We start from the raw sequence: 19,879 nt of genomic DNA, 5'->3' as shown, positions 1-19,879 counted from the left end.
CTGTGCACACACATATAAGTGTGTACCAGATAAACGCGCACATACACACAAACGAATACACACTGTGTCCCACGTTCCACCCTGCTGGCACCCTCACTGATATCACACACTTTCAACTTTGTCATGGTTGTGCTTTAGCTAGTCATTACAGGCCAAGGATAACTTCAATTACTGGTGAGCCGCTGAACAGTGAAAGTGGGGGCTACATTGATTGAGGAGGGCAACAATTGATTTTGCCCATTACGTCCATGAGAATGTTTCCATCCTGTGCAGATCTGCCTGCCCTCCTCCTGCCGCTGGAGATAAGGAGCCTGTGCATTGTGCCTGCCTAATCTGTGTGACGGAGGTTGTCTGTGCCAAAATTGATGTCGCTTTTCATCCAACTGTTTGTGGGCCTTGCAGGGGGCTCCTCCTCCCTGTGTGTCTCAGTTTACTGAGCCCGGCCCGCCAAGAGCTTTGTGCAATGGGATTGCAGGATTTACATCAATACAGATGTTGGCTTTGCATGCTTGTATTGTGTAAAGAAAAAAAATCTTGAGTAAATAGAAGTATTGAGTGTAGATATAAAAAGGTATTTGCCTGTAGTTCTAAGCTCATGTAGCTGCTTCAAAGTAAAACATACATTTTACTTTTTAAAAAAGCATTGCATTCGAGCACAATATTATTATTAATATTATTCTTTCAATAACGTGTAAGCAAGCAGAGCATTAAGGCTCCGTTTCCTATGTGAAGTAGTTTCATTTTCAGTCAATGGCAAATAATCTAAATATTCTCCTTTGATTTCACAAATCTGTTTATTTGCATAAGCAGTAACGACATAACAGGATATTTCAATGTATGTTAAATAGAAAAAATCATGCTCAATGAAGAAATTCCACAATTCCATAAAAATAAAGTCAGTAAAATATTTATTTATCTCACAAATTCAAACGCTTCTAAAAAAGATTTCATTATATTCTAAACATGGCATTTTGCTTTTTTAGTTTAGCTGTAGTAATTACCTACCAACGGGAAAAAATATAACATTAGGATTGTAATACTGTCCAGGCACTGATCTTGTATGTGGTCAACAATTGATGTATAAAGGAAGAGGAAAACACTAGCTGCAATATGATCCGAGGGTCGGAACACCTACGTTATTTTTATTCGTCACAAAAACAAAGCTCAAGTCAAAATGTTAATTTCTTCCCCCTTTTCCATGTGTCAAATTCAATGTAAAGCTTAACCAGTTATCTCATAGGAGAACATTTCCAGTCTTGTTTTGTAATTTCAAAATAAAAATTGTGTGCTCTATGTTGCCAAATGTGCGCCAAGTCCAGGTTTATAGTCAAAATATGAAATAATTATCAGAAAATCCATCCTAGCATCTTGCTATTATAATGTTATGCTTACAAAAAATAACAAAATACAGACTCTGTAACCCATACTGTCTGTAATTAAATTTCTCTTATTAGAAAATGAGAAAAGGTGAGCTGGGGATAACATGCAAAAAGCCCCTCCTAGTCAGTAAAGAACACAGGAAATCATAATAAAATATAAGCTTTGGATCGCCTGCCAACAGGACGCCCCATGCTGATTCATTTTATTTTTGAAATGCAAATGTTATTTCTTTGCAGGAAATGAACAAATACAAAAATTACCAATATGTTTTTCTGTTGACTAGATCAAACAATGCTATGTAATGACACCTTGAACTAGAGAAATGTTATTATTATTTACATTGATAGTAAATGTATTGTTGCTCATCATGAGACATGTCCACAGCAGTCTCTGTGTAGGTGCCAGAGGGAAAGGTGAGCTCACTTCCTTATTTTTTTTTACACAGGACACATTACATTTTAGTGCGATGAGATCACTGCGTTTAGACACACACTCGTCTCAGCATGACTGATGTCCTCACTATATACAAAAAAATCTTGAAACACTTAAAAGGCATCCTCAAAAAAATGCTTGTCCTCGTCGACATAAATGATTACAGCCAGCCTTGATTGTGTGTGAGGGGCATTTAGTCAGGTAAGCATCAGTGAGTAACTATATTAAGCCAATACATCTTGCATTGTAAAAACTACACTCAGTAATGTCGTGTTCCTAAATCCTTTACCATGCTTTATTAGGCAGCCTCGAGGTGACCATTATCTATCAGCCTGCTCTGCATAGCTCTTAACTAGGACAATGTGGATCTCTTGTAATGCTCCATGTGAAAAAAATCCCTCCCTTAATGTATTTTTCTCCAGATAGACAAACCTTGATGCTGATTAATGGAAGTTAAACTCACAAGCACTCCGTCAATGAGATTGCAAAGAGATGGTAATGTATTAGAGTCATTAAATACGCATCATTCTTTTGGCATGAAATATGTTGACCCCAACCTGATTATATACATAATTAAAACTGCTCAACAGTTCCTGAGCACGGAGCTGCGGAGCGAGCAGGTCGACAGGCAGGAGTCATAATGATGCACAGCAGCCACGTCACTTTTCGGGTCATTTGTCATTCCTGCATTATTTCAGTGCATAGAAATTGCACATTTTATCAGTCACTGGTTGTGTCTTAAATACTTTAAAAGAGGATTTAAGGTACAAACAATTTTTAAAGCTATTTAGTTGTTATTTTGTGTTTGAAAATTGGCAGCGGAAATAACTTTAGGGGCAGCTCTAAATGTATTTATTGAAAATAAAATGTAAAGACATTAAAAAGAGCTTCACAGCAGCCCTGCATCCAAAGCATTTACATTTAAGTGAATGTATAAAATGAGTTTGAATGATCAAACTCAAACCAAAATAGTAAGGCCTAATGCAGTGAGGCCTGTACCACCCTGGCCTCTCACTGCAACACTGGGTCTTCTTGCTGTCATGACCGGAGAGTCGAGCAGAGACCCACAATGAGGCGAGATTGCTTGGACAGAAATCAATACCAACATGGAATGGGAATCAGAAGACCTTGATAGCAGTGCTGGGTCCTTATCAGTCTCCATGCTGCCCTAGCAGGGCACAGCCGAGTGGAAAGCTATCCAGAAATCAGGGCTGAGGCAAGAATACCCCCGACTGAAAACACCCCCGAGTGATGCTCACAATGCTATCACCCTATCAAACACAATGTCGCTCGCATGCTGTAATCCATCTTCTCCAAAACAATTCATTTGTCCTCTCTTTTTCCTTCCTCGTCGTGACAGAAAGGAACTAAGGCTCCACAGGCTGCGGGGAAGATCCACACAGACTTTGAGAAGGGCTTCATTATGGCGGAAGTAATGAAATTCCAGGATTTTAAAGAGGAAGGCAGTGAGAACGCTGTCAAGGTGAGCAGTCAGTGTGCCAGAGGAGATGAGGGGAAGTCTCCTGTGATCAGTGGAGCTGACAGTCACCACACAGCTCCAACTGCAAACTGCTCTTCACCTTTACTCAGGGGAAGAAATTACTGCACACACTCCAGCACCACTCCTGACAAGCCAACTGATTCTGGCTCTAAACACTGCCATTCTGCTCCAGCTGTGCATATCTTTATCACAATGTGTCTTAACTGGCTGATGGCAGCGCTTGCTCGTGGCTCAGCACCGTCTCTTGGAGGTAGCACTTCGTTACCTCACCAGGCATTTATCAGATCTATAGAGTGCGCTGTTAGCTTAGAGCTCTCTGTTGCCAAATCCCCAAGCCACTGTACTAGGCACGTGACAGTGATAGAAAGCGGCAAGTTAAATAAAGTGTGAAATTCCTCAAATAAGGACTGTTTCATGGGTGGGTAGTGCAGAAATGTGCCTCGCATATCTTATTTTTATGATGTCCTGTGTTTGTTTCTGACCTTTTAACTGGGCTGTGGGTTGTTCAAGTGCACGCTCCTGTCAAATGTAATAACGGATTTTATGGTGAATTTGCGAAGACAATAACTGGGCAGCAGGCACTTTGCAAAATGCTTCAAAATGCTTCAACCTCCTTTAATAAGTGTTGTTTTGAGGCTTGGCATTAATTTTGTTTCATTTTGGAAAACTGTAATTTGGTAATTGAAGGTACAGAGTTAATAATCCGTTAATCATCGCTGTAGGAAGCCTTTCATATCAAAGATGCTCCTTTTTATGTTTAATTTCTGCAAAAACACATTAAAAAAAATGAATTCTCAGTTGATAAAATGAAAGCAGAAGTGACTTAAACCTAGTGTGTGTGACATTTGTGAGCGACAGCAGTGAGCCATGCTGTTAAAATCCCACTATCACCACCATCAACTGCATGTGCCCACTTACAGACTCAACTAATGTAATTATAGTGACACACAGGGAAGTGCGGCGTGGACCAGTGTGGAAACGAGGCACTATGAAAACATTTAAATCTCCTTGCTATTCAAGTCTTTTTTAATAAGTATTTAGAATTTAATGCAGCGGCAGTGTATTGTCCACACCCATCATAAGCCGCAAACAGAGGGTGAAGCGAGTGGGTCTCTGGGGAATTCCACCATTGTTATCCGAGGTTCAGATCTGAGTGTCAGGCCCTTACTGCATGCTCTCTTACTAATCCCTTTCTGGGCCTCATAAGAACATGGAGCGTTTCTTACTGTGGCATTAAAGTCTGTGCTATTTAATGCCAGTTGTGGGAATAGGCTGTCTGAATAGGGCCAGTGTACGGGGATATCACATTATTAGTAATCATATCTGCTTAAGCCAAGCTTGCTGCTCCAGATGGCTGCTTTCAAGTGCAAATGAACCAGTTAGACGTGTCTGGTTTAATACATACTCAGGAATCACAAATAGCCATTGATTTTTTTTCCTGTCTCCCTCTCCATGCAGTGTTTCTGGTGGTATTGAGCTTGGATTAAATGGTCTCCTGAGCCTTTAAAGGGACATTGATTCTTCTAATTAATTGTGCGCCGTGCAGAACCAGAATGCATAAACCTGTCTTTATTAGCACTTCAAGTCAATTATTTTTGAGTTTGCCGGAAGGCAGAACAAACAGTTACTGTATACAAAAGAAATGTTAGAACTTATTTGTTTCCTTGAGAAGTTTGATAGTGCTGTAATCAAAGACGTATTAACATTTTGTGCTCGTGCACATGAAACTGAAATGGGCAGAAGAGAAGATTATTCACTCAGTGGGAATTCAGGCCCCCCTTGAACAAAACATGGTAGTGTGTGTGTGTGTGTGTGTGTGTGTGTGTGTGTGTGTGTGTGTGTGTGTGTGTGTGTGTGTGTGTGTGTGTGTGTGTGTGTGTGTGTGTGTGTGTGTGTGTGTGTGTGTGTGTGTGTGTGAGAGAGATAGAGAGGGGCGGATGAGATTTGCAAATTAATTGAAGTAAAGTTATTTAATGTGACAAATTAGATTCAATACTAATCCTTAACTATTACTTATACAATATACACTGTGATAATGTTATTTTTTAATTGTCTTTTTCTTTGTTATTTTACAGGCAGCCGGGAAATACAGACAACAGGGAAGAAACTACGTTGTTGAAGATGGAGACATCATCTTTTTTAAGTTTAACGCACCGAATGCACAAAAGAAAAAGTGACACGATAAGAATATATTTGTTTACATAACTGACAGTACTTGTTACCCCCTGTTTTCTTTCTTTGGCCTGATACCCACTGCCACACACTCACGTTCTGTAGGATCAAATCCCCCTCTGATCCAAAGCACAGGTTCAGTAAACTCTGACAGCTTTGCTATTTAAGATCAGGATCGGCCCCCACTCCAAATTGTAGCAGCATTTGAAGGAGCATATTACTCTCCAGATACCTCATTAATCTCCATCACGGGTGCCAGCACTGACACAGCTGACAGCGGGGACAATGCCACCTGCTCTTCTCCCCCTTCTGCAGATAATGCATGTTTTACAGTAGCCCAGATGTCTACACTCAATAAAACATTTGACAAAACCAGTCTGTGTCTGTTTTGGGATGTCTGTATTGGGTGGGAAGCTGCATGGGGCTGGTGATAGCGGTCCTGCCGACCACTGATTAGAGAATTAAAAGACACAGCTGACATTGACTGTAGCAGAGAGGGGACAATTATAATTAAATCTGTTAAGTGATGCTGATTTGAGAAGGGCACATGCAGGATGCAGGTGTTTCGGCCAAAGGAGCCGGTCAGTTTAAATGATTATTTGTAGGATGATTAAGTTAACCTTTCATTTATTTCATTTATGATTGATGAATAAATGTGTCCTCTTCATGCTGTCCCTGCAGTACTCTGTTACAATCTTTAAAAGGGCATCTTTGTTATGTTTATAGTTTCTTCCTCCTGTCCCTGAACAATCAAGGCAAATACACACCTAAAAATAAATAAAATACATATTCATTCAAACCGAATTTTCACAAAAACGTCTACATTTTATTATATTCTGTATAGTATGAAAATAGAGGTTGACACAATCCACAACCAGAAAACGATTCCTGTTGTCTGAAGTAGTGTTTTTCTCGCCCCTATACTTTGTGTGTAAGCGTTTATGCTGATGGAATTGTATGGCTGCAGCCGCAGTGCTCCAAAGTAAGATTGTATTCTCCGTGGGAGTCCGAACAAAGAGCTCTAGATCAGCAGTGCTTTGGTGAATATCTTGTAACCATTAAGACTGCAGAACAAATGGCCTTTTGATGGGAACAAAAAGATTGAATAAAAATTGTCATTTTACTGAGATAGTATTGCATATCCAAGTTTTGGAAAGGAGACTGTGGTACAAAGCAAAGCGTTTGTCATGGAAATAAGGTGGATTATAGTCTTTAAGGTTTGAGATCAGTGGCAAAATATAGGATAGTGTTTATTGTGGTTGGATTGGATGAAAGGCAGAAACATGTGTATAAAATAACATTAGGTCTTCTTTGCTTGGTAGAAGCAAAGAAGACAACTGATTTTAATCACACAAAGATATTTCATGCTGCAGACCAACATTTACAGCTCTCACATACTCGCCTCTGCACAACAACACGCTGTTTACAGCTCACTGTTTTCTAACTGAAAACATACATATCCTCTGGAGAGCACAATGAGAGCTTGAGACAAAACAGTTTTTACATTCTTCTTGCAGTGGTGGTGGTGGTGGTGTTGGCCAACCTAAACCCCACACTGAAGATTATTCATCTGCTGCAGTTTTGAGGCGCAGGGATTGACGAGTTGTTCCCAGTGGTCTGGGTCCTGGAGAATTTTGTTTTTCATAAAGTGACAATAAATCTTCTCAGAGCAAGTAATAAAGTTATTTGAGATCAAACAGATGTTGTATAGGGACAAAACACCATATCAAAGCATCGTGTTTAATTAATGAATTATGAACTCATTGGGTGTCCGCTCTGTCCCGACACCATAAAGCACATCTCAAAGTATTCACGCCAATACGTGAACCAGTCTGTTAAAACAAATCATGCAAAGTGACGTAGGTGGATTGTTAAAGAATCAAAACAAGTATAACCTCTAATAATAAAAACAAGTCCAGAAATGTGACCGATTCTCTGTTGGTATAAATGATCTGTCAGCACCATGAATCAAGCGGTGCCACTCTGCCCCGAGGCAAACCACAGTGGCATCAAACCGAGAAGGCCACAGAGTGCAAAGCTCGCTATTAAACACACACCCATACAAAACAGACCACGGCCTGCTGCTGTAAATCACACGCTCACCAAAGACCTTTGAAGACTTTTAAATAAGTAATGTGTGAGTTATAACAAATAAACATATAAATAACTACGCCATTTTATAGAGCAGTTACAAGGCACAAGGGATTTTGTTGAGAAATTCAATGGTCATTGTAAACGCATTGTATCATATCATTACAGTGAGGAAATTATCTCTATTTTGGATGACAATAAAAGTGATGCCATGTAGTAATTATTGCTATTGTGTGACTCCAATGTCTGACACATGCACTGTATTGTACAAAGAACAGACATTAAATCAATATACAATCAGGACTTGACAGAAATAACACTTCATGTTCAGTTTGTGTAACAGTTTCCACTGACTTGTGTTACACTTTCATGATTCAACTATAGGTTTATTTCTCAGGGACAGTGCATATTAAGAAACTTAATTATTAAATATGCCAGAATTAGCCAGTCTCATGTTCATCCATAGTCCTTGTACGGTGTGAAGTTGGCAACCTAGACTGATTCTTAAGTAAAGAAACAACTGTAGAACTTACAACGGTATATCAGTTGTCATTAATGGATACCTCTGTTACAATTATTGTCTTAATTATAGTTTTGCGTACAAAATCTCATCTTTCTATCCTTTACATTATACATTGAGCACTTCTGAATACTGTATACTGTACTTTACAATTTTATCTAAATAAATACAAGATCTGTCAAAAGTAAGTCCTTTACAAAGATTTTCAGCTTTACTTTATGTCAGAAATAGCAATAAAAAACTATCGCTTTATCACTGGGTTAAAGGTATAATGCAATGCACTCATAATGTTAGGGTTTTCATGTAGCATGTTTACATTAAGGGGGCACAATATTTGAAACACCTCTCAATATAATCTAGACCAGTACAACAATGCAAAAAAAGGCATTATAAAAGTATTTTGTTATATAGATCCATATTGATATATAGATAAACATTGTCCCACCTCGTAACAGTAGCTATTTGTTTGTCTAATTATTTTTGTCAAACATTATTGTCTTTGTTTATCTTTTTGGCAAAATAGCCATATATGTGACAAAAAAGTTGACCTGAAATGCTGATGCTAAATGCATCTATATGGTAAAAGTACATTGAACTAAAGAAAATGTATAAAAACGTTCCTGCAACCCTTATTACCCTTGCATTACAGCTAGATTCTCAATCTCTCAGACAAAGAACAGTGATGGTTTCTGTCTCAGGTGCCTCAGAGTTATAGTCGATAACACACATTTGATATTCCATCCACATTTCTCCGTGCCGCACCAGTTTCAATTCTCCCTCACAGGTCCTATTTACAGAGTCCCAGAAAGTGCCTCCAGCAGGGCAGTTTCTCTCCGTGGGGTCACTGTTCTTGGACTGGCCTCCATGAAAACAACTGTCAATATGTTAATATAAGAAACACTTAAAGCCATTGTGGACTCACTCTGTTACTCCTTTCACATTTCTGCTCTTTGTCACAATAACAATGTCCATTCTCAGAAAAAAAGTGATAAGTGTTGTCTAGCATTTATAATAACATTTTTCTGTTTAAATTATATATTAATGCATTTTATCCACAACAATACTAAAGGAAAGCTTAGTCTCTGCAGCAACAAGGTCTTTAATGCCCATATTTACGGTTATATGTATTACACTGAATCCTTATAGATGTTCTGAAACTCCCACTGAGTAAATGATCCACATACCTTACAGATTCCTTGCAGGAAGTGAATTCAAGGTGTTCAATAAGATTACTTTTGTTTGCAGATTGAGCTGGGGACAACACTCACAGGTCTGAAGACAAACACCATGGCAGTTAAATGTCTCGTCTAGGACACTGCATCCACCAGGGTGTTGCATTTGAGTTGCCTTTAGGATATTTGACTTTTTCCTTTAACTTGGAGGTCTTTGTAGAAATTGTTGATACGTTTCCAAGGACTTCAGGAGTAAGACAGACACAGCTGCAAGGTTTTTCTAAAGCTGTTTCCATTGGCCTGTGTTTACCTGACACTTGGATTGACAGCAGAGTGATTGGAAATATCCACCATTCACTGCAGCGAGCTCCTGAGTGCACGGAAAGTGCTTTTGTAGTCGGGCTGTAATGGGCCAAGTTTGAATTGAAGGTTGAGAGAAATAGCCTCACTGCGGTCGCGCACTGTGAGGAACTGACACACCACAAATAATACTCAGAAGTGGGGTCCTGATAGCATCACAGGCATGGAGCAGGTACAATAGCATGCAGCCTCTCATTTCAATGCACTTTCACAATGTTGCACTGTGCACAATCAGATGAAGGGGAAGAAATCCGGTCAAATACAAACTCAGATTGTGTCTCGATTGTGTTCCTATTTGTCCTAAGCAATCAACAAGCTCTTCAAACTCAACTGCTGATCACTTTCTTATTCACAGGTAAGAGCGTGCGGAGACACAGAAGAGCAGACCTGCCATGATAAAGGGCATCATGTACATTTATCATAGTGCCAGAATGGGCCTTCAATAGAATACATCTGTTTTGTTAACTTAGAAATAGACACTGATCCAATTCGCCATAATTTGACTAATTATCATACACTGTTTTCTTTGTCAGTGTCCTTCATCAGTTACATGCATTCAGTCACAGCAGGCCATCAGCTCATTTTGTTAAAGCCACAGCAGTCCAATGCCTTGACTTATGTTACCCTACATATTGTAATAAAGTACCACTGCACCATGAGGTACATTTTGTAGTTTTTAAGTAGTGAAAAGAGAGCACTTGTATTGAAATCAGTTTGGAGAAAGAATTAAATCTTAATACTTTAATCCGTCACAACCATTTAGGGACTCAGTTTGTGGAACCTTTCAAAAATCAAAATGGCTATCCTTTCAAAAGTGCAATTTGAATTTTGAATTACAAAATGTTCTGTAGTGCATGAAGTAGAGCCCTTATGTTTAAGTTTGTCTGATGCTGCCAGCGGAGGGTTGACCTGTAGTAACCATCAGAGTACTGTGTCCTGACTAAAGTTTTGAAGTAACAAGATTGCAGGCAATTTAATAGACAGGCTATTGATCCTTGGCTTGAATTAGAGTTAAAGGGAGAAATAAACTACTTTACAAAATCCCCCTCCTGGTTTATGAGTAATGTAATAGTTAGAGATGCTGTCTGAGTCGAAAACTGGATCACTTTCTGTTTTCTTCAGGACCCAGTGTCTTAAGTTGTTTCACTGTCCAGCCATAGTAACTGCATTGAACTTTATTGATACTCTGAAACTGGGGATTAATGATGGTTTGGTTTTGTGATGGTTGAAGCACTTAACTTGTGCCAAAAGTCAAGCTTTAATTTTCCCAAGGGATCGAACTCTCGCAGACAAAACTGCATAGTGAAAGCAGCGCTTATAGGAAGCCAAAGTAAATGCTCATAATGTTATTATTGAATTGCCTTTATGTTGTGCAATTAACATTACTTTATAACAATAAGTTTAAGAAAAACACATCTTTTGGCACTTTTGATACATTATATTTATCCCACGTATTTAGCATTATGATTACACTAATGTGTCTTTAACTGAGTTGTAGTTAATGGCCTTCAAATGCTATATTATTGCACTATGTTACAGACTAGTTTATGAAAGTAGCTGTCTGACTTTAAATTGTATTCCCTTTTAACAACAACGAAAGAAAACCATGTAACTAAAATTCTCACTGCCATCATACCACTGTAAAACTGAAACTGCATAATAAACAGGAAAAGAATCCAAAAAAGAATGATTGGCAGGTCAACTGACAAATAACATCACGGTGTGCATATGGAATAACCAATCACCTTTATGAAGGAGGGCGGGATTTCCTGTCAGTGACGCAAAGACTTCCCAGTCAACACTGGAGGCCCCACCCTTTGTGTTACCTACCGCCCGTCAATCAAAATAGAAAAAAATTGACAGTTATCACATATTTTTACGCGTATACAATCTTTTTAATGTGCTGATCATGTCCGGTGGCTTGTGACTATCAAGACTCTTCGTTTCACGACAAGTCACGAAATGACTGGTATGTAATATTTATCTTATTCTTCACCACGTAAGCTAACAAGCTATCACAGGCATACGATGGCTAAATTAGCTTGCTAGCAGGCTAACAGGGATGCTTGATGGTGATATTGCTAATCACCGCCGGCTAACTTAGCACTGGCCGCTAACACTGCGCTCGTTAGCTTAGCTAACCTTGTTAGCTACTTTAGGACACATCAGTAGTGTGCTCTCCTTTAAACTAATGACTGCCACATCGCTATTTTCTCCACAGAGTTGATGCTGTTTGTAACGGTGGTTGTGATTTTATTGTTTACAAGCGTTATAATAACGTAACAGATGTAAGCTTACGTTAGCCGTTGAGTTATGTTAGTGTCAGGCTCGTTAAGCTAATGTTTGCTACGGCTGTTTCGCCTCTAAGCTTTTTGCCTTTTAACATACAGCCCCAGAAAAGCCGATTAAATCAGAAGATATGGCTGCCTTGGACGTGGACAGCAGTCAAATGGACTTTCTGCAGCAGGTACAAGGCACGGGCCACCAGGTAAGGCTTCCCTCTCGGGATTATGACTATCGTTATACTGCGTTGCTGTGGTGCTAACAGAGGTTCACACATTTGAAGCTTGGAGGGGGGTATTGCACCCTCATTTAAACCTCTCAGGCAACACTTCCTCTCAGTCAGTTTACAGATCCCGCCTCCTTAGCCAGGAAGTAAGTGACAGGCTGTAAACTCCAGTCAGACCTTGAAAACATTACCTGTGTGCTATCATATGGTGCTGCCTAGGGGGCAAAACTCTGCGTTCACCTCCTTACTTCCGACTTTGCTCCTAAGCAATAAGACAAAGTTTATTTATGGCATACAGTAATGAACATACACTATCTTCCTTTTTTTAAATGTGCCTGTTGTGGGAAGGACACTCAGCCATCATCCCCCCTCGACCTGCTAGCAACCACCTGCACTAAGGTTGGGTCACCGTCTTCAGAGGTGGACAGAGGTGCTGCAGCTGATGTGGTAAGTCAGCACCTCTGCTAGACACAGCAGAAGTGACAACTCAGCCAAACCCGAGTTTCAATGTGCTTGAATCAATTAATAGCCTCTGTGTTTTGGCGTCAAACAGGAGGATATCAAATTTCTTTAATGTTTTTAGTTTAACTACTGAAACAGACTCAGTACGGGCACCCACATCATTATGGTCATGTGTTTAAATTGGGGATCCTGTACTGGATATGACATTAAATGCAAAAACAGTTGTCACTAAAAGTACAGTGCAACTAACAATGAATTATTTTTGCATCATGTTTAATATCTAATGTGCTCTAATAAAATTGCAGCATGAACCTCAATTGTATCAGGAAATGAAATAATGCGCCTTGAACCACAGGTCATAACCACAGGTCATGATTTGACTTTTTTGGTTGTCAGATTTGTTTTTGCAGTTGTGCTTGTACAGAGTGTGAAAAAAGAGATATGCAAACACTGACAAAACCCTACAGAAGAAACAGGTTATGTAATGCATCATCAAACAATTCTCCTCCTATAATTCTTCTAAAAATATATCAATATACCCTAAAAAGTCAATATGCCTTCCAGCCTAACCTGTCAGATTTCCGTTGTGACATCAAGGTTACAACTCTTCATGTTTGCGTAATTCATAATAAATCAATGCTTTATTAACAACAAGAGCCTAATCCTTTTTTTTTTATGTCAATCATTTCTTTTTCTCAGACGTCAGATCCATCTACGCAGCTTACTGGGACTGATAGATGGGAGGTGTTAACCCCCACAACAGCAGCAAAGGATGAATCTGGAATGCTACAGATCCAAAGTCAAGGAATATTAACTTCGAACGGACAGTATGTTCTTCCTTTTCAGAACTTACAGAGTCAGCCAATCTTTGTGACGTCGGGAACAGACGCCTCCTCCTCCGCCAATTCAGTGCCTAACATTCAGTACCAAGTAATTCCTCAGTTTCAGACAGCAGATGGACAGCTGAGCTTCTCCACTTCTGGAGTGGAAGGAGCGACTCTGACTCAGGATGCCACGGGGCAGATTCAGATCATGTCTGATGGTAGCCAGAGTCTCTGTGTAACATCAACTGCAAACATCCTTAATAACAACCAGAACCTCATATCACAGACTGGTAATGTCCAGCAGCTCCAGGGGGTTTCTCTTGGCAGCTCCACCTTCAACAACCACGGCCAGGTTGTTACAAATGTGCCTATGAATTTGCCTGGGAACATTACTTTTGTTCCTATTAACAGTGTGGACTTGGACTCCCTCGGCCTCTCTGGTGCTCAGACTATAGCAACAGGGGTCACTGCCGATGGCCAGCTTATCATGACGAGTCAGCCTATGGACGGCTCAGAGAATCTGGAGAAGACAGATAATCACCTCTCGCAGACACTACCAGTAAATGACTCTAATGCAAATCATGAGATCTATGTGCCAACGTCTTCCTCTCAGCTACACATTCCAGTGAGCGAATCAGGTCTGCTGACGCAAGACGCTTCATTGTCATCGGGGGTTACACAGCAAACAGAATCGAGTTCTGGTCTCCAGGAGGGCTACATCCAACAGAATCAGGAGCAGAGCATCCAAGTGTCGGCAGCTCAGTCCATCATCCAGCTGCAGCAGGTTCCTATTCAGACCTCCAACGGTCAGATGGTCCAGTCCATGGCCACAGGTGGGCAGAACATGCAAAACGTGCAGCTGATCAACCCAGGAACCTTTATCATCCAGGCCCAGACCGTCACGCCGTCGGGTCAGATTCAGTGGCAGACATTTCAGGTGCAGGGTGTGCAGAACCTGCAGAACCTCCAGCTCCCCACAACACCACCCCAGCAGATAACCCTGGCTCCGGTCCAGACTCTGTCACTGGGATCCAATCAAGTCAGCATCGGCACGGGTCAGATTCCCAACCTGCAGACAGTGACGGTAAACACAGTGGCCCAACAAGAAGGAGACACGATCAATGTTGGAGGTACAGTAGTATAAATGACTTTCCCTCCACCAAATTGCACCTTAAGGTTTTCAGTTTTCAAGCGCCCTCAAAAGATTCCTTTTAAATGTTTTACTTGGTAACGTTTGCAGCATTTGGTAAATGGCGATAAATATAGCTCAATGGAGGATATTTGTGTTGTTTAATTAGACAGTCCAAAGTGCTGTGTAAAATGATCGGTACCATTGTAGGGATGTAACTGACAATCATTTACAGTGTTAATTAATATTACTCTTTTCCTTCACTAAATATGAATCAGACTCTTTCACTGAAGACATTTTGACATGATGTCACAGCAGGAAATGACCAGTTGTAAATCACAAAATGAGTTATGGTGAATTCTCTTTAGCTGATCCAGATACATGGTCCTGGCCTGCTGGCTCTCACCTGTGTTTTTCATTCTATGACAAGTCAAAATACCTGCTGTAAAAATGGTCTATATTTAGTCTATGAAATCATTCTATTATATTTAGTTGAGGAAAACAGAGAAAAATCTCGTATTTTATAAGCTGTGATCAGCAAAGGCATTTTTGGGTTGATAATGTATCCGAAGTTCTCATTATAACATAGTTAGTTTGAATTCTTACCCAAATATGCTGTGTTTATCCTTAAAGCTAAATTTTTTAGTAATGTAATTATAGCTTTCAAAACATTGTGATGAAATTATAGCCAAGTCGTTCAAACCATTTTCTGCCACTCATGTGGGTCCACAGGGTACGTTTAATTAATTATCAAAAAGTGTCATTGATACGTTTTCTGTCAATGTTATCACTGTGCTTAAATGTGGAGTTTGACTTCTGAAATCTGCCACCATGCTGTCAGTCAGGGAATAATAAAGCAGCTCACAGTGTGAAGTTCTTTCTGACAAGTTTATCAGAGCTTGATATTAACGTACACATTAATTCCAGACATTCAGATAAAAGAAGAGCCCGACTCTGGAGACTGGCAGCTAAGCAGCGACTCCACCCTGAACACCAGCGATCTGTCTCACCTTCACGTCCGGCTGGTGGAGGAGGACGAACAGTTGGGGCTGGAGGGCAAGAGGCTACGCAGAGTGGCCTGTACTTGTCCCAACTGTAAAGAGTCCGGTGGGAGGTGAGTGAGCTCGACTTATATGCAGGCTTGGGGATAAACAGATTGCACGAAACAAGGATTACACAATTTAGATACAAAACATTAAGATCTTACAGTTACATAAAAAATATGGAATCAGAAAAATGTGGGATTACTAGCAGGATTACAATGTTAGTAGAAAACTAAAAGATCAAATTGTGTTTGTTGCAAAAGCATCAGATTGTATTTATTTTTTGTAAACTGTGAGGTTAGTTAGTGTGAATCCGTAAGCCTACTGCCTGAATTGCTTAATGGTTTTTTTTATTTAACAAAAAGTTTGTTCGAGCTCAAATGTGTGTGTTAAACTAAAATGGAGCGTTTTCTGTTAGCTCAGATTTTATTTCTGCTTTTTAAAGTGTAGTTTGTGCTCATATGATTCATAAAATCTCTGAGCAGAGGACACATTTGTCATATTTAATATCTTGGTTTCTTCTTTTCTGAGGTTACAGTGTTCTTTTGTCTTTTATAATACACTGGAGTAACAAAAAACATCTTTTTGTTAATTTATTTTCTCTTTTATTTATTTCATATTGAGGTTAAACTACATTTTGTAGGTAATTTTAATGGATTACATATCTAAAGTAACCCTCCCAATCTTGCTTATATGTATTAAAACGTTACTCTGCATGGGAAATAAAATCAGGACCTTGACTGCCTGTACCTGTGTTTCTCAGAGGATCCAGCACGGGGAAGAAGAAGCAGCACATCTGCCACATCGCTGGCTGTGGGAAAGTATACGGGAAGACATCGCACCTGCGAGCACACCTGCGCTGGCATTCGGGGGAGCGACCTTTTGTCTGCAGCTGGATGTTCTGCGGGAAGAGGTTCACACGCAGCGACGAGCTGCAGAGACACAGGAGGACACACACAGGTGCCCTTTTTCTGCTCTTTCAGTGAATGTGCACATCAGTAAAATCTGTAAAAATGTGTTAATGCTGTGCCCTGCAGTGTGGGCCATGTGAAAAATAACAGCATCTGTCACCCCCCTCTGGATTTACACTTGAAAATGTCAGATTAAGATTGAAGGCCATTTTGTAAAAAAACTAAATTTGTAAAAAAAACATATGCCAATTCCACAGACTGAGGGGGGGGGCTTTCCCAATGCAGAGTGGTTTGTTCTGGAGTCTAATCTGCAGTGTCAGTTAATATTTGTTATGTAACACAAATCTTGAAGCTATTGTTGAGCTTTTTTAGCCTAGTTTTAACCCCCCCCCCCCCACCACCACCATCATCATTTCCATGTGTTGTTATTGGGGGAAATAAAGAAAGTAGTAGCCAATGTAAAATCCAGTCAGATATACCTGCACAGCTTAATGATATAAAATATCTGATGACATGGATAGACTTTTGAAAGAGATACGACTGATTTATAAACCAGAGTCTCTGACAGAACGGGCTGAAGCAGCATTTCATTACGCTGTCAGCTTCCAGATCAGATATTAAGACTTAGTGTTCACACTGAAATTTGCAAGTTGATATTCAATAGTTCTGGGTTTCTAATTGCAGTCCGTTAAACATTATCAATTTCTCCTCCATTTAGTTGGCCTTTTTTTCAGTGACAAGTTTTTATTAAGCAACCTATAACACAAAAACTATTTAATAGAAAATGAAACTTCAGTGAAGCAAAGTATCTTTCACTTCAAAGAAGCAAATGGAACTTGCCTTGTACTGTACTTACTTAAACTCCTCTCCTCACCTATAAGACATTTCCTCCAAATAGGAGTTTGACCTGCTTCAAATGTATTCAGCGTCGCACTCTTCATCCCCAAACTCTATTTTCTCTCTGGCAGGAGAGAAGAAGTTTGTCTGCCCAGAATGTTCCAAGCGTTTCATGCGGAGCGACCACCTGGCGAAGCACATTAAAACTCATCAGAACAAAAAAGCTGTGAACTCTGGCAGCGCTGTGGTGGCCTCGATGGAATCTGCGGGGTCCTCAGACAGTATCATCACCACGGCAGGCGGGACCACCCTCATCCTCACCAACATCCAGCAGGGATCCAACACCGCCCAGGACATCCTGGCCAACGCAGAGATCCCTCTGCAGCTCGTCACTACGGTAGCCGCCAGCGAAGTCATGGAGTGATTTACACTCCGCTTATGAACTTCTCAAACCTCTCTCATACTGTATACTCCTACCTGCATTTGTATTCAAGTTTTGAAGAAGAATTATAAATATATATATATATTTTACCACCGAAATAGTCAGTCCATGTCCAGACTCAGTCTTTACTGAGGAAAAGTGGAGGCTAAAAGAAGGTAGAGGTGAAAAAAGACTTTGCAGTAAACACACAAGGAAATGCCTTATTTTGTACAATACTGTGTCGTTGGAAAATGTAGGATGCCATTTTGTTTTGAATCTACTTTTTGTGTCTGTGTTTTTCACAAAGAAATTAATGGTAGGTTGAGCAATTATCTCCTCGCCTTTTTTTTTTTTTGAGGGTATATTATTATGATGTCCTTGGTAAGCAAGGTTTGTTCCATCCTTTGAGCAGAGACTAAATCTCACAACAGAGCTAATTTTATCCAGCTGAAGTAATGTTATTGCTTACGTCCATGCAAATGTATTCGTGTTATTGTTTTTTTTTTAATATAATATGCATATATTGTTCAGCATCCTCTTGCATTCAGTCTGCTCGCACAGTAGCGAGCCCTCCTTCCTCCAGTTTTTGAGAAACTTTTGCTCACATTTGCTACATTTTGCAGGTGAAAATCGAAACAATCAAAATTTTGTAAGGAAATTCCTTTTAGCATTTCCTGTTGATATGATACACATTATTTGCTTATTAAATATTTTGACTGAACAGTTATTTATATTTGGTCTTTACAAGGACGTTGCATTTATGATTCTTAAAGTCCAAAATATTTCAAATGGCTCTACTATATGTAATTTAAATGTGTTTTTGTAAAACTTTTTTGGATAACTTCAAAAATCTTGCATTGTAATATGAAGAAAAAAGCCATTTCTTTTGGTGGGAATTGCCAAATTTGACCACAAACTCAGGGTGACGTGTGACTGTGTGAAACGATAAGAGTAAATCACCCCTGCAGCTTCTCGGGCCCCGGCGGTGATGTTGTGAGGCAATGTGATTTGATGATGGACCAAAAGCTTGAGGTGAATTAAGCTGTCACCATGTTACCAGTGCTCATTGAATTTTATCATGTCAGTTTTTACGATAAGGACAACTCCCTGTTCACGTTCTACAAACAGCTTCGCAGAATTCTCATCGGTATCTTGCTCCATCATTCAGTTGGATAATGTAGTGTATTCCTCAAAGCGGTACTCTCTTTAACAGCACTATTCTCATCACTCTCATCTTGTTGTTAATCCTTTTGTATAAAAACAATGTTTTGTATACTTCCCAAGAAACTGTCCTTTATATTCACTGTCAGTAAATGTACAATGTTTCTGTCTTTGTGTTAATACATTTACTTTGTATGTTGCATTTACATGTTATTATATGTTTTTTTATTTTACCTTTAAACCCCCCCTTCCAACTGTTGAATTGTTAAATTGAATACACAAAGAGCGGTGATTTCTGGTGGCATATTTTATTTGATTACTCTCTTGTTTGTGTAACACATTAACGTGATCATTCTTGCTCACATGGCCTCTTCAGGAGATTATACTTTACCCGTTTTTTTAGCATCTTTATATTATGTACTAAAAACTGAAGGTTTGTTCTCACTGAAAAATCTTCTGTATAAATATGTCAATATAACATGAATATAAACCTTTCTGTTACACTTGAATTTCATTTTTGAATCATTTTCTTTTTTTCTTATTTTCTAAAATGTTTTCTCTGAAAGCAGCTTGATATTTCAAACTAAATGTAAGTTAAGTTTGAATTTCTCTTATACTTTTGTGTCTCTTCGAAGACTTGTCATCCAGGCAGGAGGTGGGTTCTGCCCCCACGGCTACACTCAGGGTTGGTAGTCCAGTAGATGTCACTACAGCCAAGGGAGCAGGAGGAGAGGTATGTTTGACCCCTTGACCTACCCCATGTTGCGCTGCTAAGATAAAGACAGAAGTCACCGAGGCCAACAGGAGGTGTTGACCCTCAATTAACCACGAGTTAATGTCACACACAAATGTCAGGATCATATTCTGCTGCTGGAAAACAAAGTACGGTCTCATGACTTTGAACAAACGCTACACTCGAATGAGAGCTAACGGCTTCGGATTTTATGACCTAGA

General features: G+C 39.7%; 2 protein-coding genes across 3 annotated transcripts in view; both read left to right on the top strand.

The window, feature by feature from the left end:
* LOC134866874 (obg-like ATPase 1) overlaps positions 1–5,817 on the top strand; it is a 37,732-nt gene extending 31,915 nt beyond the window's left edge. Inside the window, exons 10-11 of the mRNA XM_063887062.1 lie at positions 3,173–3,295; positions 5,389–5,817. Of these exons, the coding sequence (XP_063743132.1) occupies positions 3,173–3,295; positions 5,389–5,490 (225 nt within the window). The 3' untranslated portion in view covers positions 5,491–5,817. The remainder of the gene's footprint in view (positions 1–3,172; positions 3,296–5,388) is intronic.
* Positions 5,818–11,416: 5,599 nt separating this feature from the next.
* sp3a (sp3a transcription factor) lies at positions 11,417–19,434 on the top strand. 2 transcript variants are annotated; one of them, XM_063888201.1, is made up of 7 exons: positions 11,417–11,597; positions 12,019–12,116; positions 12,486–12,584; positions 13,299–14,553; positions 15,480–15,666; positions 16,359–16,555; positions 17,475–19,434. In XM_063888201.1, the coding sequence occupies exons 1-7, from the start codon at positions 11,591–11,593 to the stop codon at positions 17,765–17,767; spliced, it is 2,136 nt and encodes a 711-aa protein (XP_063744271.1). In that variant the 5' UTR covers positions 11,417–11,590; the 3' UTR covers positions 17,768–19,434. The 2 variants fall into 2 exon arrangements, with proteins under 2 accessions (XP_063744271.1, XP_063744272.1); XM_063888202.1 differs by lacking the exon at positions 12,486–12,584.
* Positions 19,435–19,879: the final 445 nt, after the last annotated feature.

Source organism: Eleginops maclovinus, chromosome 7 (genome assembly GCF_036324505.1).
Source record: "Eleginops maclovinus isolate JMC-PN-2008 ecotype Puerto Natales chromosome 7, JC_Emac_rtc_rv5, whole genome shotgun sequence".
NCBI classification, from domain to species: Eukaryota; Metazoa; Chordata; class Actinopteri; order Perciformes; family Eleginopidae; genus Eleginops; species Eleginops maclovinus.
The sequence above is the reverse complement of the archived record's forward strand: the minus strand, read 5'-3'. Positions and strand labels throughout refer to the sequence as shown.

Coding starts and splice junctions, on each gene's coding strand:
- sp3a (XM_063888201.1), top strand. Junction 12,585..13,298: donor GAGGTGCTGCAGCTGATGTG/GTAAGTCAGCAC, acceptor TCTTTTTCTCAG/ACGTCAGATCCATCTACGCA. Junction 14,554..15,479: donor AGACACGATCAATGTTGGAG/GTACAGTAGTAT, acceptor CATTAATTCCAG/ACATTCAGATAAAAGAAGAG.